The sequence below is a fragment of the Schistocerca serialis genome, chromosome 3 (assembly GCF_023864345.2).
Source record: "Schistocerca serialis cubense isolate TAMUIC-IGC-003099 chromosome 3, iqSchSeri2.2, whole genome shotgun sequence".
NCBI classification, from domain to species: Eukaryota; Metazoa; Arthropoda; class Insecta; order Orthoptera; family Acrididae; genus Schistocerca; species Schistocerca serialis.
The window spans coordinates 1012971271-1012988789 of NC_064640.1; the positions used below are offsets into that span (position 1 = coordinate 1012971271).

The window sequence follows — 17519 nt, forward strand, 5'->3', positions numbered from 1 at the left end:
ACACACACACACACACAGGTGTTAGGTTGGGTTGGATTGTTTGGGGGAGGAGACCAGACAGCAAGGTCATCGGTCTCATCAGATTAGGGAAGGACGGGGAAGGAAGTTGTCCGTGCCCTTTCAAAGGAACCATCCCAGCATTTGCCTGGAACGATTTAGGGGAATCACAGAAAACCTAAATCAGGATGGCTGGATGCGGGATTGAACCATCATCCTCCTGAATGCAAGTCCAGTGTGCTAGCCACTGCGCCACCTCGCTCGGTACACATGTTAGGTCCCGAAGAATTCAAAGACTGTATCAAATCTCTATAATAGTTTCTCAGACTAGCCTGAACATACATAACATTCCATGTCAGTTCAACCAGGGGCTCCGGCTCATAGTCTCAGATTTGACGGAAATCCAGTACACAAATTCTGATATGTGTGGAACACTCATGTACAAAGTATTAGTTTCTCCTGCCAATTAGTTCCAGAACTATGACTTGTGAAAGAAGGCGGCGTGACCCGGAAATTGCAACCCGCATCTGGCAATCTATCTTCAGACCCAACTTCGTGTCTTAATAACTTTGGAACTATTCCACACAGAACAGTGAAATTTTTACAACCTAGTAACAGCCATTTAGAGAACACACTCCATGAATCAAATCACCAACAACATATTTCTGCTGGTGCCATGAAGTTCACAAATGCATCACCACCTGCTTCACAGCACTCTGCAACACATCCTAAGTACCATTTGTCAACATAAACAGCAATAACATAGCAACCTGGTTGTATGTTGCTACTTTTGCTTCTGAATCCTGAGTCAGTCACACTGTGAAGACACATGTTGTGCATGAACCTATAGTTATAACCGGACAGTCTGCTCGTCTGCACATTGTCAGAGACCGCTGGAGAGAAGTGATGATGGCTCCTTGTGCCTGCAACAGTTTTAATGAGTTCTAGTCTGCTTTTTAGCAACTCTTACACTGATTTCACCTCATCTTTCGAAATACAGAATGATTGTATGCCAGAGATATTTTTCTGTACCCAGGTAAATAATTGAAGAGGTGCTAGAATCTGACCTTCTGTAGGGTGCTGCAGACTAACTTGTGATGCCATGTGCTTAATGGTAGCACCAATACCATCACATACATTTTTACCATTACTTGTTGTGAAAAAATTCCATTCTGTGTGAATCTGAAAATCATGGTAATGCATGCATAAATTTTTGAGAATTTTACAGTTTTTGTACTGACTAGCTGCCCCATCACTGAAGTATATGTATGTGAGGTAGCTTGTTTTTTCACATATGCCATGGCAGTGCGAATGTGTGCATGAACTGCAATGGCATCATTAATTAAACAGTCACTAAAAATGCACAGGTTCATGACAGACACATCACCTGATTCACCTCTATACTAAATCGAAAATGGCTGGAGAGTTGCTTAACTGTTGTCCCAATGATATCCTTGGATGGCATCTTAAAATATAAATGCATGATTTTCAGAAAAGTCTAGTATTACTATAGTTTCATCTTGTTTCAAATTATCCTTACAAAACTGGAGATAAGCTGATTTTGCTGTTGCTGTGAAGCTGTGTGGGGTCAGTTTGTCCGTTTTTTGACAACACATTTCAACAAAATCTTCCACTGTATTTTGCTTCGTTTTAAGACTTGTGCGGTCCATGTGTGTCCATTGTTTATAAGAAACAAGTTCATTGTCATCCATAAGGAATTCACCACACAGTTTGTTATTCATGTGTTCTGCAAGATTTGCCTTACCAGGACACTTTTCACACCTGTGTCTCATGCACTGGTAGGAACTGATGTCACACGCTAGCAGCTTCATTGTACCTTTATAATCCAGACCAGAATCCTTTATAGCAGCAAACATCAGCTTAGCATTTTGATGGGTCTCACATACACAAACATTGTGTGTGCCCCTTGCACTTACAGGCACAACCCATTTTGGCCGAAGATTGAAAAAAGATGATAAACCTACTTTGGAATTGGGATGCTTTTCCTTTAATTCTACATATAGTTCTGATATGTTGCATAGCAACAATCTTTTTTGCATCTGTACACGTACATTTCCCATTTTCACTGTTACATAGTCTTTTTTCAGGCATTCATCGGCTGTAGTCATTATTTTCATAGAACTCTGACACTAGCACCTTTATTTCTGAACTCAATTGCTTACCCTGAGCCTGCTGAAATTGTGGAAGCACTCCTTGGGTTGCTTTTATTTTCCTAGCTTGCTTTACCATATATGTAGAAACATTGAATTCCTTTGCAGTGTAGTCAACAGACCAGCTGCAGGTGCAAGGGTAAGAATAGCTACTTTTTTCTGGCGTGTGGATATGGCATATTTTTCTTTCAAATCATGCACAATTTTGTCCAAATCAGAGCATTTCTGGCATGATTTCTGTTCCTTTGGAGCAGATAGTTCTTCCTCTTCCACTATTAGTGTGTCAGCTACTTTGTGTTTTAATTCCATTTGAGCTTCTTGTAGTTTTCTTCTACCATAGCTGGGCCTGTCTCTTTTCCCAACTTTGTGTGTCTTCATGGGAGACAAACCAAGAGCAGCCACTGAAGTATTTAATTGCTCATCCACTGTGGTTGTAGGTGGCTGATACTCTTCGTCACTGTCATGTAAATTATCAGAATATTCTTCATTTTTTAGCAGTGTAACACACCTGGAACATAATTTTTGTCCTGGTTTCATGTTAAGTCCCGTGCACTGATTCACTTTCAATACTGATTTTATATGAATTTCTGTGGGGCTACACTTCACTGTCTTCTTATGAATCCAAAATAGATCAAAAAAACTTCTTTGTAGGAAAGAATACTTATCCAGAAACACTTTAATATGATGATAACAAACACTAAAGTTTCCTGGAACTGTACTTCTTTTGCCCACAGGGTGTATCCCAGATCTCCATAGCAACAAATTTTGGTCCGATTCATCCAGATCATACAGTACAAAGCGAATGCCACATTTTGTTCCATATGTTGTTTTATGACATTCAGATGCTTGTGCTCTACCAATAATGCAACTTGTTTGAACAAAAGCACCACTAGTACACTCTTCTGCCTCCATACTGACTTGCCACGACAGCACTGACCAGTCTGAACTAGAATCTTAAAAATATGAGTAACCTGTAATTGTTGCTTGTTTCCTTTGTTGTTCCTGCCTAACAATGACTCATTCTGTCCCTGATAACTACCATTGTTTAACTTTCTCTTGCCTAATGGTTCTCAACAATTGCTGCAGCTTTATCTGAAACAAGCTGTCTGCATAATCACTATTACTTGCTAAATCGCGTTAAAAGAAACATAACCAAATACATCTCTGTGAACTTTTATTGTACACAAATGCCTTGCAATAACAAGTTGAAATTTTGCCACATATTATATTATGGTCTACTTATGCAGTGTTTGAAATTTGGCTTGGATATCACTTGTCCCTTTTGTGCTACCACACTTCGAAAATGCATGTTATTCAGGTAATTTTTCAAATTTTTGTATTTTCGTGTGCATGTCACTGTTTGTGTGACTGATATGGGCAAGATAAGTTCTGTGTCTGTTTAGGCCACATTAAGCTTACCAAAAAAAAAAATTACCCTTTTAGAGTGAATTATATTTGGCATAGAGGGCACCTACAATATGTACCTTTTAACGTATTACATTTTTTTAATCACATTTTGGAATTTTTTATTTTCCCTCAGAACTATGTTGTTGGTGTTTTGATTCATAGAGTGTGTTCTCTAAGTGGATGTTACCGGGTTGTAAAAATTTCACTGTGCTGTGTGGAATAGTTCTAAAGTTATTAAGACCTGAAGTTGGGTCTGAAGATAGATTGCCAGATGCGGGTTGCAATTTCCGGGTCACACCACCTTCTTTCACAAGCCATATTTCTGGAACTAATTGGCAGGGGAACTTAAAATTTTGTACATGAGTGTTCCACACTTGGTAGCATTGGTGTGTTAATTTCAGCCAAATCTGAGACTATCAGCTGGAACATTTTCTCAAATTGGTTGAATTGACATGGAATGACCCATATATATATATATATATATATATATATATATATATATATATATATATATATGTTGATAGAGAAGATTTACTAAAATATTTTATTTATTTACTAAAACATGACTACAACTTACATTTTATATTTGCAGTAATATTTGTCTATTACACTGTCAATGGATGACGAATGCAATGTACGTTCTAATCGCAAATAAGATAATATTTTGTGATATAAGTAAAGTTTAACAACTCTGAGATTTTTACTTTGCTTGCAGTTTTTTTACTTTAATTGCACTGTGAAACCTTGCTTCTTGTTAAATTTCATTAGTCTATGTGAACAGGAAGTACCCTATAGGTTTCGATGAGCGAGTTTTTGGGCATCAGAATATGTGACATAGAAGGCCGAATCTTCTGATTGCACTGACTTAGAAGCTTAAATTTTTTACAATGCCAAGGGACCATAGACATTAGTAAGAGACATAAATTTGAACTCAATACACCAACCTGTTCACAAGAAACATGGGTCTTAACAGATGGACAGACAGACAAACAGACAGAAACTGGAAAAAATGACAGAAAAATATTTGTTCATACTATATAAAAGAAACTAACAATTTTCAGATTTTTCCTTTATTTGCAATGTGAAACCTTGCTTTTTGTCGAATTTCATGATTCTAGGTCAGCTGCAAGTACTTTACAGGTTATGGTGAGTGAGTTTTCAAGTATCAAAATATGTGACATAAATGGCTATATCTTTTGATTGCAATGACTAAGAAGATTAAAATTTTTACATTACCAAGGGACTATTACCTTAGTATGTCACAAATTTGAACTTGATGCGCCAATCTGTTAAAGAGAAAATGTGGTCTTAACAGTGAGACAGATGGACAAGAAGGTGATGCTAAAAGGTTTCCGTTTTTACAGGTTGAGGCATGGAACTCTAATAGTAACTGACAGCTGTACAGTACAGTTTCTAAATTATAGTAGTTAGCCGGTTTCTTTGAAACACATATATCTAAATAAAGAGAAACACTCTGTTTGGCAGACCTGCTGTTACAAATGGAACTAAGGCAGTATGACAGAGTTAGCAGATTCAGCTTTGGTCCATGGCATGCTGATTTATGTACAGAGTTTGTGTCATCTTTCTCTGTAAATAGGTAGTCATAACGATGTTGATAAAACACAAGAAATGGCTGTTCGGTCAAATTGTCAAATGCCAATTTCAAGAATATGGATCACTGTAATACGTATACCTTTAATGTAAAACTTTTAAACAAATGAAAAAGAATCATGTAATTTGAAATAAATACAAAAAACATGCGTAATCTGTGTTGGGCTCTTGTTGGTTTGTTACTAATACCATGAATTTATTGGATCCAGAATTTGAGTCTCTGACATTATGAGGTTACAATCATCACACAAGGTGATAATTAATCCACAGTTCCCAATATACAGGCAACTTCCATTCCCATACTCATCCTTGAAGGGAAATTGCATAGCCCTTGACCCTAAATGTTAGTGACATTTAATCACTACTGTATAGATGCAAGATACCAAAAGACCCATAAACGAATGGTCTTATGCCAGAATGACCTAAGCAACATTTTTTGAAAAAAAAAAAAAAAAAAAAAAAAAAAAAAAAACACCAGAGTTATTCAGTTTTAAAATGATGGGGTTTCATTTTGTCTTATGCCAAAACAAACTATCTAACAACTTGCCTCATTCTGTTGCTGCAGCAAGGGATTTCTTTGGCAGAAGGTTGGTACTATTCATTCTCCTATTCCAAAGTGAACCATGTGACATCACAAGATAGCTACCGAGGTACATAGCTCAGTTACACGTTCCCATGCAATGGCGGAAAATGATGCTAATTGTGAAGACGAGCCGTGTAGTTCTGGTTCTTCTGATGTATATGAAGCTAGTGATGGTCCCTCTCAATCATCAGATGGTAAGTGGATTTTAATAAGAAGTTATACTTTCGTTTATAGAATAAACTCTTTTATTTGACATTATGTTGTTTATCTCACAGGCCAGAATGAATCATGACCATGAGTGGTAAATCTATGGTCACTGCACAATCGATAGTGAGTGTATGTCGATATTTCGGCCAGTGCTGCCACACAATAAAGAGGGGAGAGAAATATTGACCCTGTGGAAAGAAATACCTCTTTATTTAGGGCAGGAAATACACTTTAAAGTGGAGATGGTTCACTCTGGCAAAAGAGTTTCTTAAAGAATTGTCATATCTGTCAGCCACAAAAGTAATGAAACTGAAAATCTTAACGTGATCTCACAATTGGAATTCTTATAAAATCAATCTTTAAAATGACTTTGTAGATCTAAATTATTTGTTTTTCAGATGAACATGAAATTTCTGGCTATAAATGAAGAAAAGGAAACTGGGAACAATAGAAGAAAATCCTAAGGACGAAGAACCAAAATAGTGGGGAAATTTACGTTAACAGTAAAGGGGAGACTGTCCCAGGAAGACATTTGTTGATTTTAATTGTTCATGTAGAGAAAAATGCAGCAAAAACTAAAATGTGAGGAGAAAAAGTTTGACACATTTTATGGAAGAGTGTCTTGGGATGTGCAGACATCAATAATATATGGTTCAGTTAAAAAAGCTCCCATCAAAAGGAAGCGTTCTAAAACTGACAAGTAGTAGTAGTTTTCTAGGAACTATTATATTCCTAGTGCAGATGGAAATAATGTGAAGGTATGCAAAGAAACTTACACTATGTGATCAAAAGTATCCGGACACTTGGCTGGAAATGACTTACAAGTTCGTGGCGCTCTCCATCGGTAATACTGGAATTCAATATGGTGTTTGCCCACCCTTAGCCTTGATGAAAGCTCCCACTCTTGCAGGCATACATTCAATCAGGTGCTGGAAGGTTTCTTGGGAAATGGCAGTCCATTCTTCACAGAGTGCTGCACTGAGGTGAGGTATCGATGTTGGTCGGTGAAGGCTGGCACAAAGTCGGCATTCCAAACCGTACCAAAGGTGTTCTATAGGATTCAGATCAGGGCTCTGTGTAGGCCAGGCCATTACAGGGATGTTATTGTCATGTAACCACTCTGCCACAGCCTGTGCATTATGAACAGGTGCTTGATCATGTTGAAAGATGCAACTGCCATCCCCGAATTGCTCTTCAATAGTGGGAAGCAAGAAGGTGCTTAAAACATCAATGTATGCCTGTGCTGTGATAGTGCCATGCAAAACAACATGGGATGCAAGCCCCGCTTGATGGAAAACATGACCACACCATTACACCACTGCCTCCGAATTTTACTGTTGTACTACACACGCTGGCAGATGATGTCCACAGGGCATTTGCCATACCCACAACCTGCCATCAGATCACCACATTGTGTACCACGATTCGTCACTTCACACAGTTTTTCCACTGTTCAATCGTCCAATGTTTACACTCCTTACAATAAGCAAGGTGTCGTTTGGCATTAACTGGTGTGATGTGGGGCTTATGAGCAGCCACTTGGCTATGAAATCCAAGTTTTCTCACCTCCCACCTAACTGTCATATAGTACTTACAGTGGATCCTGATGCAGTTTGGGATTCCTGTGTGATGGTCTCGATAGATGTCTGCGTACTACACATTACGACTCTCTTCAGCTGTCAGCAGTCGCTGTCAGTCAACTGACGAGGTTGGCCTGTACGCTTTTGTGCTGTACATGTCGCTTCACATTCCCACATCATTATAAACATCAGAAACAGTGGACCTAGGGATGTTTAGGAGTGTGGAAATTTCGTGTACAGGCAGCATATGACACAAGTGACACCAAATCACCTGATCATGTTTGAAATCTGTACCTTCTGTGGAGCACCCCATTCTGCTCTCTCATGATGTCTAATGACTACTGAGGTCTCTGATGTGGAGTACCTGGCACTAGGTGGCAGCAGAATGCACCTAACATGAAAAACATATGTTCTTCGGGGTGTCCAGATACTTTTGATCACGTAGTGTATCTAAAGACACTGCAGATTTCTGGTAGCAGGATGCATCAAGCCAGAGTCAAAGCAAGGACAAGCTCTTTATATGACCAGCGTGGAAAACACGTACCTCATAATAAAAGTACTGACTCAATGATTATTCACATCCACAATCATTTTAATAGTTTTCCCACTACATTGAGTCACTACTACAGAAGAAATTCGTCAAAAAACCACTTGGACAGTAGACTTAATCTTAATTTGAGGAACAGATTATTCATTGATAAGCTGAAAGAAGAAGATGCCAATGTTAAACCTCCCAGACAATCACTGTACCAGAAAGTATTTAGACGAGACTTTGGTCTCAGTTTCAAGCTTCCTCAAAAGGATATGTGTCAAACATGCGACAAGCTTAACATGCTAATTACAGCAGGGGATACACTTAGGTCTGGTGAGGTAGACACTGAGAAGCTACGAAGATTAAAAAAGGAGCAGGAATTGCACCACATGAAGGCTGAAGCTGCAAGAGATTGTCTGAAAAGGGATATGGAGAACTCCAGGACAGAAGATAATCTTACAGTTTTTTGATCTGATTTGCAGAAAGCATTACTGCTGCCAAAACTGACAACAGGTGTTGCATACTACAAACATAAACTCTCCTGCTTTAATCTTGGAATTCATGACTTTAAAAGTGGAAAGGCAGCATGCACTGCAGGAATGAAACTATTGCTTCAGGAGGAGCTCAAGAGGTGGGCTCTTGTGTACTGAAGTATATCGAATCTCATGAGATTGGTCCAAGGATGTTAGTATGGTCAGATTTGTGTGGGGGACAAAACAGGAATTTTAAAATTACAACAATTTGTATGTATTTGGTTGAGAGTGACAAAAATAAGATTGAGGAAATTACTCACAAATTTGCTGAACCTGGTAACTCGTGTCTTCCAAATGACAGTGATTTTGGGAATATAGAGAGGATACTAAGGCGTTATCCAGAAATATTTGCCCACAACAGATTTATTGTATTACTGAGAGTGCCAGAGTGAAGAAAGGTAAATTTAAAGTTGTAAAAATGGACCATAGTGACTTCAAAAGTACAATGGTACTGGAAGAAACAGAAAAGTAAATCTTTCTGGAGGAAAGATTGAGTGGCTTAGGATTAAGAAAATGATATTTTCAAAAGAGGAGCTGGGGGTAATGGACTACAAATACAGTCACAATGGCATGGAAGAATATTCTTCACTGAATTTCAATAAAGGATTACATGCCCACTACTGTTTCATCAGTCAAATTGCACTGCCTACACTGTATCCATCAGGGTGCACACTACATCCTGAGAAAGTGAAAGATACTCAGAACCTTCTAATGTATGTACCCCTAATATACCACGAGTTCTACATGGGTCTGAAAATGGCTGAAGTAACAGAAATGAGCAACGGCAGTAATGAAGAAGATGAGTAATACAGTACCCATATGGGTAACAGGGAAGCATAAGCATCGCCTGAAGTATATTCCAATATTCTTTCCTAATTCCAAAAATTGTTTAATAATGCTGTATTACATACATACTTACATTATTTTTGTGTGTTTCAGTTACCAAATTGATCTATGTATGAATATAATACAAAACCAAAAAAAACTTTTACTTTATTTTTTGTATTTAAGGTGCATTAGTGTGGTGTGAAAACAAAATAATCTGATGTACATGGATGTTTTACACTGTTTCTCTGCAGCATTAAGTTTCATACTGTAATTAAATAATGTGCTGCAAGACTCAAAATGGCTGTAAAATTTTTTCACACCCATTATGCACCATACCACATGTATAACCATAAATATTTTTGAATAAGTTGCTGTAAACTCATAACTTCAGTCCTTTATTTCTCAAAACTAACTGAATGTCACTTAGCTCATTCTGGCAAAAGACCACTCAAACATGCCAGATGTGTGATGCACATGGATACCAAGTCACTTTAGTGCATAACATATGTGTTTGCTGCAGTTGCAGCGAGACTGCCAAAGAGGACAGGCCATGTAGCTGAAGAAAATTGCTTTGAACACCTTCAACTCATCAGCACGGAGAGACAGAAATCAACATCAGATCAATATGTTGTGTTTGACAACATCTCAATAACAGTCACCCATCCACAATCAGCACAACGAGCGTATTACAGTTAACCAGATGTCAACGGTTCAAGGCCATGGGTGTGTTTGTTTGATTGTTTGTTACTAGCAGTTAGTGTCCCACCATTGTTCAGAGGCTTCTCCAGACTTCTTCCACAGCTCTGTGTCTTTCACTATGTATGGTCCACCACATGACTGCAACTCGTCTCACCATCATCTTCCTTGTCTTTCCCATCCAGTTTTTTTTTCTTTTAGAGGCAGTTAGTCTGTTATTAACTTGTTTGTAAATAATTGAAGATGCATTCACACAATACGCAGTGTCCCAGAATTCATGTCCACAACATAAACTGTATATTACTGTAACCTCAGTAACACTGGGTGGTTATAATTAAACTTTTGCTATTTAACATGTTGTAACATGGAAACTAATTACTGCACGAGTACCAAACTTGGTAGCATTAATGTCAAGGACATGGGGAAGAGAAATAATGCAGAATCAATTCAATTGAAACACTTTTTATGTGCTGCTATGGTATATCATAGCATTACATAACAGTACTATTACTGCTACAAACGGGGCTCAATTTGGCACCCGTCAGTGTCCAGAAGAGCCTGAAAGCGAAGATCGCATTCTGCACAGCAGAAAGAAACATGTCTGTAGGTATGCTGGCTACCTCTCTTGATATGCTGTGCTTCAGATCAACACGTGTGAATGTCCCTCTGGTAAACCACGTCCTTCAGGTAGCCCCACAACCAGAAATCACAGGGGGTGAGATCAGATAATTGTGCCAGGCCAAGCATTTGGCTGATAATTCGATCGTTTCCAAATGTGTTTTAGAGAAACAGGTGAACTTCATGAGCGATATGCGGCGGGGTTCCATCTTGCATGAAAACTGTCAAGTTCAAAGAGTTTCTCTCCAATAGGGCGGGTATCATATGCTGGCAAAGCATATTACAGTAGCACTGGCCAGTTACACAGCATGTCTTTGGTCCTTGAGCACCAACCTGTTCAAAAAAGAATGGGCCAATGATGAATGTAGTCGTGAAGCAGCATCATACAGCGACATGTTCACCATACAGAGAAACTTCACGCACAGTGACTGGAGGCGAAGATCTCCACACTCGGAAATTTTCTGTGTTCACCTCACCCGCCAGAGAGAAATGAGCTTCATCTGTCCATAGGGTGGTCCAGGGCCAGACCTTGTCAACTTCAATCATTGTGAAAAAGTGGAGAGCGAAGTCAACATGTCGTCGTGCATCCTGTGGTGTGAGCAGCTGTACGATATGGATCTTGTACGGATACCATTTGAGAATGGTTTGAAGTACCTTCCATACAGTGGACTACAGCATGTTCAACTGTCGTGACACAGCACACGTATTGCCTGAAGATCAGCAATTGCACGCAGTGTTGTCTGTCGCAGCAACAGCAATTTCATCAACCGCCTGTAGTGCAACCGGCCATCGGACTCTTCCCAGAGTGATGCCCAGTTCTCCAGTTGATTCGAAGTTCTTCATCATGCTCCACATTGCAGGTGGAGAAAGTGGACTCTTCCATAATCCTTTCAGCTGGCGATATTCTTCAAGTGCAGCTGCAGCATTACTGTTGTTTTGATAATAAAGCATCACCAATAATGTCCTGCTCCTTTTGTTCAAGCTCCTGTTAACACATCAACAAGTGCACTGCGTCTAGTCAAGTGTGTGAGACAGTGCGTCATGATGACTGCTCACGTCACCTGGTGGCCAGCGTTGGAACTGGACGGTGGCACTGTGATGCACGGAAATCACGCACTCTATACTCTGGACTTTAATGCTACCAAGTTTGGTACTCGTACGGTAATTAGTTTCCGTGTTATACCGTGTTAAATACGGAAAATTTAATTATAAACACCTGGTATTATACACCCTAGAAAAAGTTGGAAACTTTCATTTATTTTACCACAGATGTGTTTTTGCAATTGCACTTCACAGTATCGACACTGCACTGGATCCTATGCAGTTTGGACACGGGAATGGAAAATGAAACAATAGTTTGGCAAATTTGACAGCTGAGATTCGTAGGTATATAATAGTGCATTGTGATGCAACATTTAGCTTAACTATACCAGCGACATGAAGCTACAGTGAAAAATGATTTTTACTATTTTCATCCTTTTACCATGATGTTTGGTCTGTATTTAATTAACTATACCAAACTAAAAATCCATTACTTGTACTTAATCTCATTACCAGACTCTCAGAGTTCAGACTCCTGTGTCTAGCTTTGAACTGTGGGCATAATTTACTTCTAGAAGTCTGTCATAGATTTTGTATATTACAGTTAGTACTTGCTGAGAAACAGACAATCCAGTATTGTTGTGTTACTAATTTTATAAATCTGCACATTCAGGAGATCTTTAATGGCTCTTTGTAGGTGCACAAGTACTTTTTGCATCCTTACTCGTTTGCTGTCGGTCGAAGTATTCGATCATTAATTTACAGAGAAAATTTTATCACTGCTTATAAACACTTAGGAATAATAACCATAAGGTCTACCCCTAGAAATCTGTAACATTTATTATGTTGAACTCGTAATGCTTTCATGTTCAGTTCTATTTTTCAGGAACAGCTCTCCAAACATTGTTTTTGTTGATGGATATTTTCGATGGCATAAGACACCGTACCTTTAATGACTTTAGCTACTTGAAGAAACACATCTGAATTACAGAAAAGTCGATAGACAGTAAACCCAGCTATGTCGTTACTCCACATTCAACTTCATAATTTGGGAAAACATTGTCCAAAATTTTGGGTTTCTTTTTCTTTCTAGTGAACTCATACAACATAGAACAAGAAAAATGCAAACATGTAGCTTTGAATGCTGCAGCTTCAGATTACTGCTCAACTTTTCTAACCATTACACCACAAGGAACAGATGTAATACAGTGCTCCATGAACACACGAGTCAACACACTTGTGGAAGGTAATTTTGTGGCTTTAATATTTATTGGAAAACGTGCAAAATTTCATTTCAAGTAGCAAAAGACAATAATGATGATGATGATGATGATGATAATAATAATAATAATAATAATAATAATAATAAAACACTTGCTGGAAAAATAGATCTTTCATGTTCAGTTAAGCCAGAATTGTCACTAGTGAGCTATCAGAAGCTTATTCTCAGAGAGTTTTATAGCTTCTGTGCCTCACATTTGTTGGTACTCAAGTGCTGTCAAACATTCAAACAAGTCCATAATCTGTGCTGGAAAATAATCAATCCTTAAATCCTTAGCACATGGGGCATAGGTGAATATAGAGTGACTGTCAGATGCTTCGTATTTCCTGAATTGACAACTTGCTCCTTCTTTCTGACGTCACGTCTTGGTCCAATATTTATCTATTATTGTCAAATTGTCAAATTTTTCTGCCATTTTGTCCACAGTGGCTAAGTTTTTTTGCTGTTGAATGTACATTGAGATAAATTTTGTTCGATTCATATTTAAGTACCCAAAACTTAATCGACTGAAATAAAGAAATTACTGCTATTCTTCCTTCATAAAAATATCCATGTACTTTTCACAAACTATTTCTTATTTGTAATGAAAATGGAGCCAGTTTGAGTGTGCATAGAATAAGCTTGACCGATGTCTGCAAAGACAGCGTGAAAGGGGTGAGGAAAGCGGTGGTGGTGGTGGGGGACCCATTGTGTGGGGTCACCGTGCATTCGACAGCCGACACCTTCCACAAATGCTTAACTCTCAGAATTTCTAAGTTACAGCTAGCATGTCTGCAAACAATCCTACAACAAAATTATGACTAATAATTTGACAAATGCAAATGTTCAAAATCCAAAGCGTCTGACTAATCTCAGGAAAAAAATCTCCAATTAACAACGGATGTGACCCCTCTTTGACACAAGAAAATAGATTCGCTCCAGATGAGAATGTATTTCTGTGCACAGACTACAATATTTTGTGTGACCTCTATGTAGAATACTATGAGCACACAGTACATTAACATATGAAAGGATAACTGTTAAAAATTTTGAGTCAGAACTGAATTAAAGTTCATCATTAATCTATAACACTTTTATGAATGTAAACATGGGCAAGTAGACTGTATTCTTTTTATTATTTGTGTGATCAGACATTTTCAACCTTGGGTCATTTTCAAGCAAGCATGTATCTTAACCTTCCAGCTTCATTTTACACTTTAATAAATGTGGACAGGCATACGTCTCATTCAGAAATAAGAAGTATTCCTACCCACATGTACCAGTGATGTATTATGATGCAAAATGCAGCTGGAAGCTTAAGATACATGCTTGAAAATGATCAAAGTTTGAAACTGGCCCATCACACAGATAATGAAAAGATTACATCCTACTTGGACTATGTTTTCATTTTTGAAACATACTTTCATTAACATCTATACGACAAGTAGTAATGCAATATCTGACAGTTTCACGCATTATTCTTCAACTACAACACACAATTTTTAAAGCTTATTAGGAAAATTTTAGAATGGGAGGCAGCAGTTGGACGGGTCACAACCTGCTTCTATCTATAGTTCATAACTGTCCACAATTGCACAGGATCTTTCTATTTTGCCATCTTTATTGGTCAGGTAGTATTCACAGGTATACTATTACTGCCAAACCACTTTTTATAGAAGCACAGTTGCACATTGTACGGACTACAGATGTAATCTTGTCTCATTTCAATGTATTCAGCACTGAATGCAGTTCAACCTTCTAAGAATTATTTTTCTTTCAGAAAAAGAAGTGGTGAACTTGAAACAGCAATCAATGGTTTTAATATGCCGGTAATTAGAGGCACAATTTATGAAATTTATACCCTTATGAAAATTGTACAAAGTCAGTAAATTGCTGCCAGTATTAGGAAACAAGATAAATGGAAACAGAATGCAACCTCCAAAGAGGGAAACATAATCAGGGATAAATCTGCAGCAAATCTGCAAAGCCTTGCCGATGCATTCTACCAGTCAATCAGCACCAAGGACTGAAGCTTACTGTCGAAAGGTGTACGAGTTGAAGGAAGACTGTTGGAAATGTGACAGTCTGATGCAAATTGCCGTAGACAACATCGTTGATGTGGATTCAGGCAGCATCGCAGCGTCTGAAAACTCCCGCATGAACATGGCCATGTATGATAACAGTGGAACTGATTCATGGTTTTATTAGGTTTTTAGTTCTATATTACATCTTAACAGTTTTCATATGTAATGGTTTTCTGTACCAATAAGATTCCGTTTTCGATTACCCAAACATTAAAGTGAGGCTTACTTTTGTGTCACTTCTCTGGTGCATTAATCCATTACATGTTCATTTCTTTTATAAGCTATAAGATGGTTGCTACAGTAGAAGGCAGAGCTTGTCCCAGCAGCTAATGTGCTATGAAGCAGTTCACAAAAGCTTTGCTTCCAAGCATCCTCCACACAATAGTCAGCTTATAGTGTGCTATCAGCACAGGAAACAAAAATAATTTATATTACAATGTTTTAATTAAGCTGCAAAAAAAAGAGGTAGTTTACGATCAGAGTGTACCTGCTGCAGTCAAAAAGCAAGACGTGAATATTTCCTTCAATAAAAAAAGTGTTCGCGCGTGTGCATGTGTATATATAACAATGGAATGTCCCCGCACAATGGCAAACAGTTGCACTCCTTACTCAGCTCAGCTGCAGTAACCTATACAGTCATTAAGTGCTCCCTACCCAGCAGACTTATCCTACTTTTCACATGTGAGAACTTAGCTAAAAGGATAACAACGTTCTACAGACAGAGATTTCATGTGGCAGTATGAATTTACCCAACTATTTCAAAACATTTTAGAAATGATCTGGTGTGCCCTTTCAATGGCTGAGGAGATGCTGTAAATGTATTGTAAATTATTTTTAGGAAGTAAAATATATGGTGCTGCACTGCAAAACATTTCCCTTACATCCTATATATTACAACAGTAATACAGTTTGCAGCAAGTTGTGTTCTTGTGAGGTACACAAGACTGCAATTTACATAGTTTTCAGAATCCCACAATCCATCTTTTGTGGTTTGAAAGCCTATCAGGAACTGATACCTATACAAGACATTTAGCAAAATATGGGGAAAATGTAATATCATGACAAAGTGTTTACCAGTGAACTGAACAATTCAAAAGTGTTGAATGAGTGTGACTGATCAAGAAAGAGTAGGACATCCACTCACATCCGTTACTGATGTAAGCATTGAGCAAGTCTATGATCCGATTTTGAATAACCAACAAGTGTCTGTTGATGAAGTGGCAAACCAAATACACATTAGCCATGGTTCTGTATATGACATTATTCACAACACACTCAACATCGGTAAAGTCAGTGCAAAACAGGTCCCAAAAAAATTCACTAATGTCAGTCAAGTGGAAGTCTCAGCAGCTACTGTACCACCGTGTTAATGAACGTGTGTTTTTATTTTCTTTTATTATTATTTTTTTATACAAACAAAGGTCAATTCTGGAAAATTACTTGGAAAAAGGGTCAATAGTAAACAGTCGGTGTTACAGTGACATGCTTTCTAACTAGTTGAAGCCTGCAAATTGAAACAAACACTGAGGTGTACTGTCAAACAGTGTTTTCACATGACAAAGTGGATCCACATATTGACACCTTTGCCATATAAACTGTGCAGAATATGCATTTCAAGGTATTGAGGCATCATGCATACAGTCGGATTTGCATCTTTTTGGAATATACAAAGATGATTGGAGAGGCCACTGATTCACTTCCAATGAAGAGGTGAAGGAAGTAGTGCGTAAGTGTTTTGCTGTTCAATCAACCTATTTTTATTCTAACGATATTGGAATGCTTGTGCAACAGTGGAATAAGTGCACTGAAAATCAGAGTGACTATGTTGAAAAATGACTTCACTGTAAATTTTGTACTGCAATTGTTATTGATTAGAAATAAATTGTGCAGATATTTTTTGACTTACCGCTTTGTGTAAACTGGTAAAAAATAAAGAAATAACATCTAAACATCAAATTCATAATAAATAGATAATATACAATGCATTATGTCTCCCATCAATGGTTAGCTCATTATCACTTCCATTCCATGATTGTGATGCATACTGTCAAAATAATTACCTGAATCTCATACTTGAAAATCCAAATTGGTAGACAATGGTAATCACATGCCATCAGCCATACTCTGAGAGTATATCCATTTTGACTACTGTAACTGGCACATTACTTACCCAATGTTGAAATTTTTATCATCCTGCACCCACTTGATGTAAACCACTTCATCTGGTTGTTCTACTCCCGTGGGTCCACAGCTGATACTGAAATCTTTCATATTCCTCAATGCAGAACGAAGTTCCTGAAAACATGTAATGGCAAAGTGGTGAGATGTTACTGTTTGATATAAGAAAATAATATAAATAAAAGATGAAAC

The 17519-nt window shown here is 38.0% G+C and overlaps 1 protein-coding gene across 1 annotated transcript in view; it reads right to left on the reverse strand.

The window, feature by feature from the left end:
• Window positions 1-17519, reverse strand: part of LOC126471471 (zinc finger FYVE domain-containing protein 9) — a 429993-nt gene that overhangs the window by 31130 nt on the left and 381344 nt on the right. Inside the window, exon 17 of the mRNA XM_050099668.1 lies at window positions 17320-17444. Coding sequence (XP_049955625.1) covers window positions 17320-17444 — 125 coding nt within the window. The remainder of the gene's footprint in view (window positions 1-17319; window positions 17445-17519) is intronic.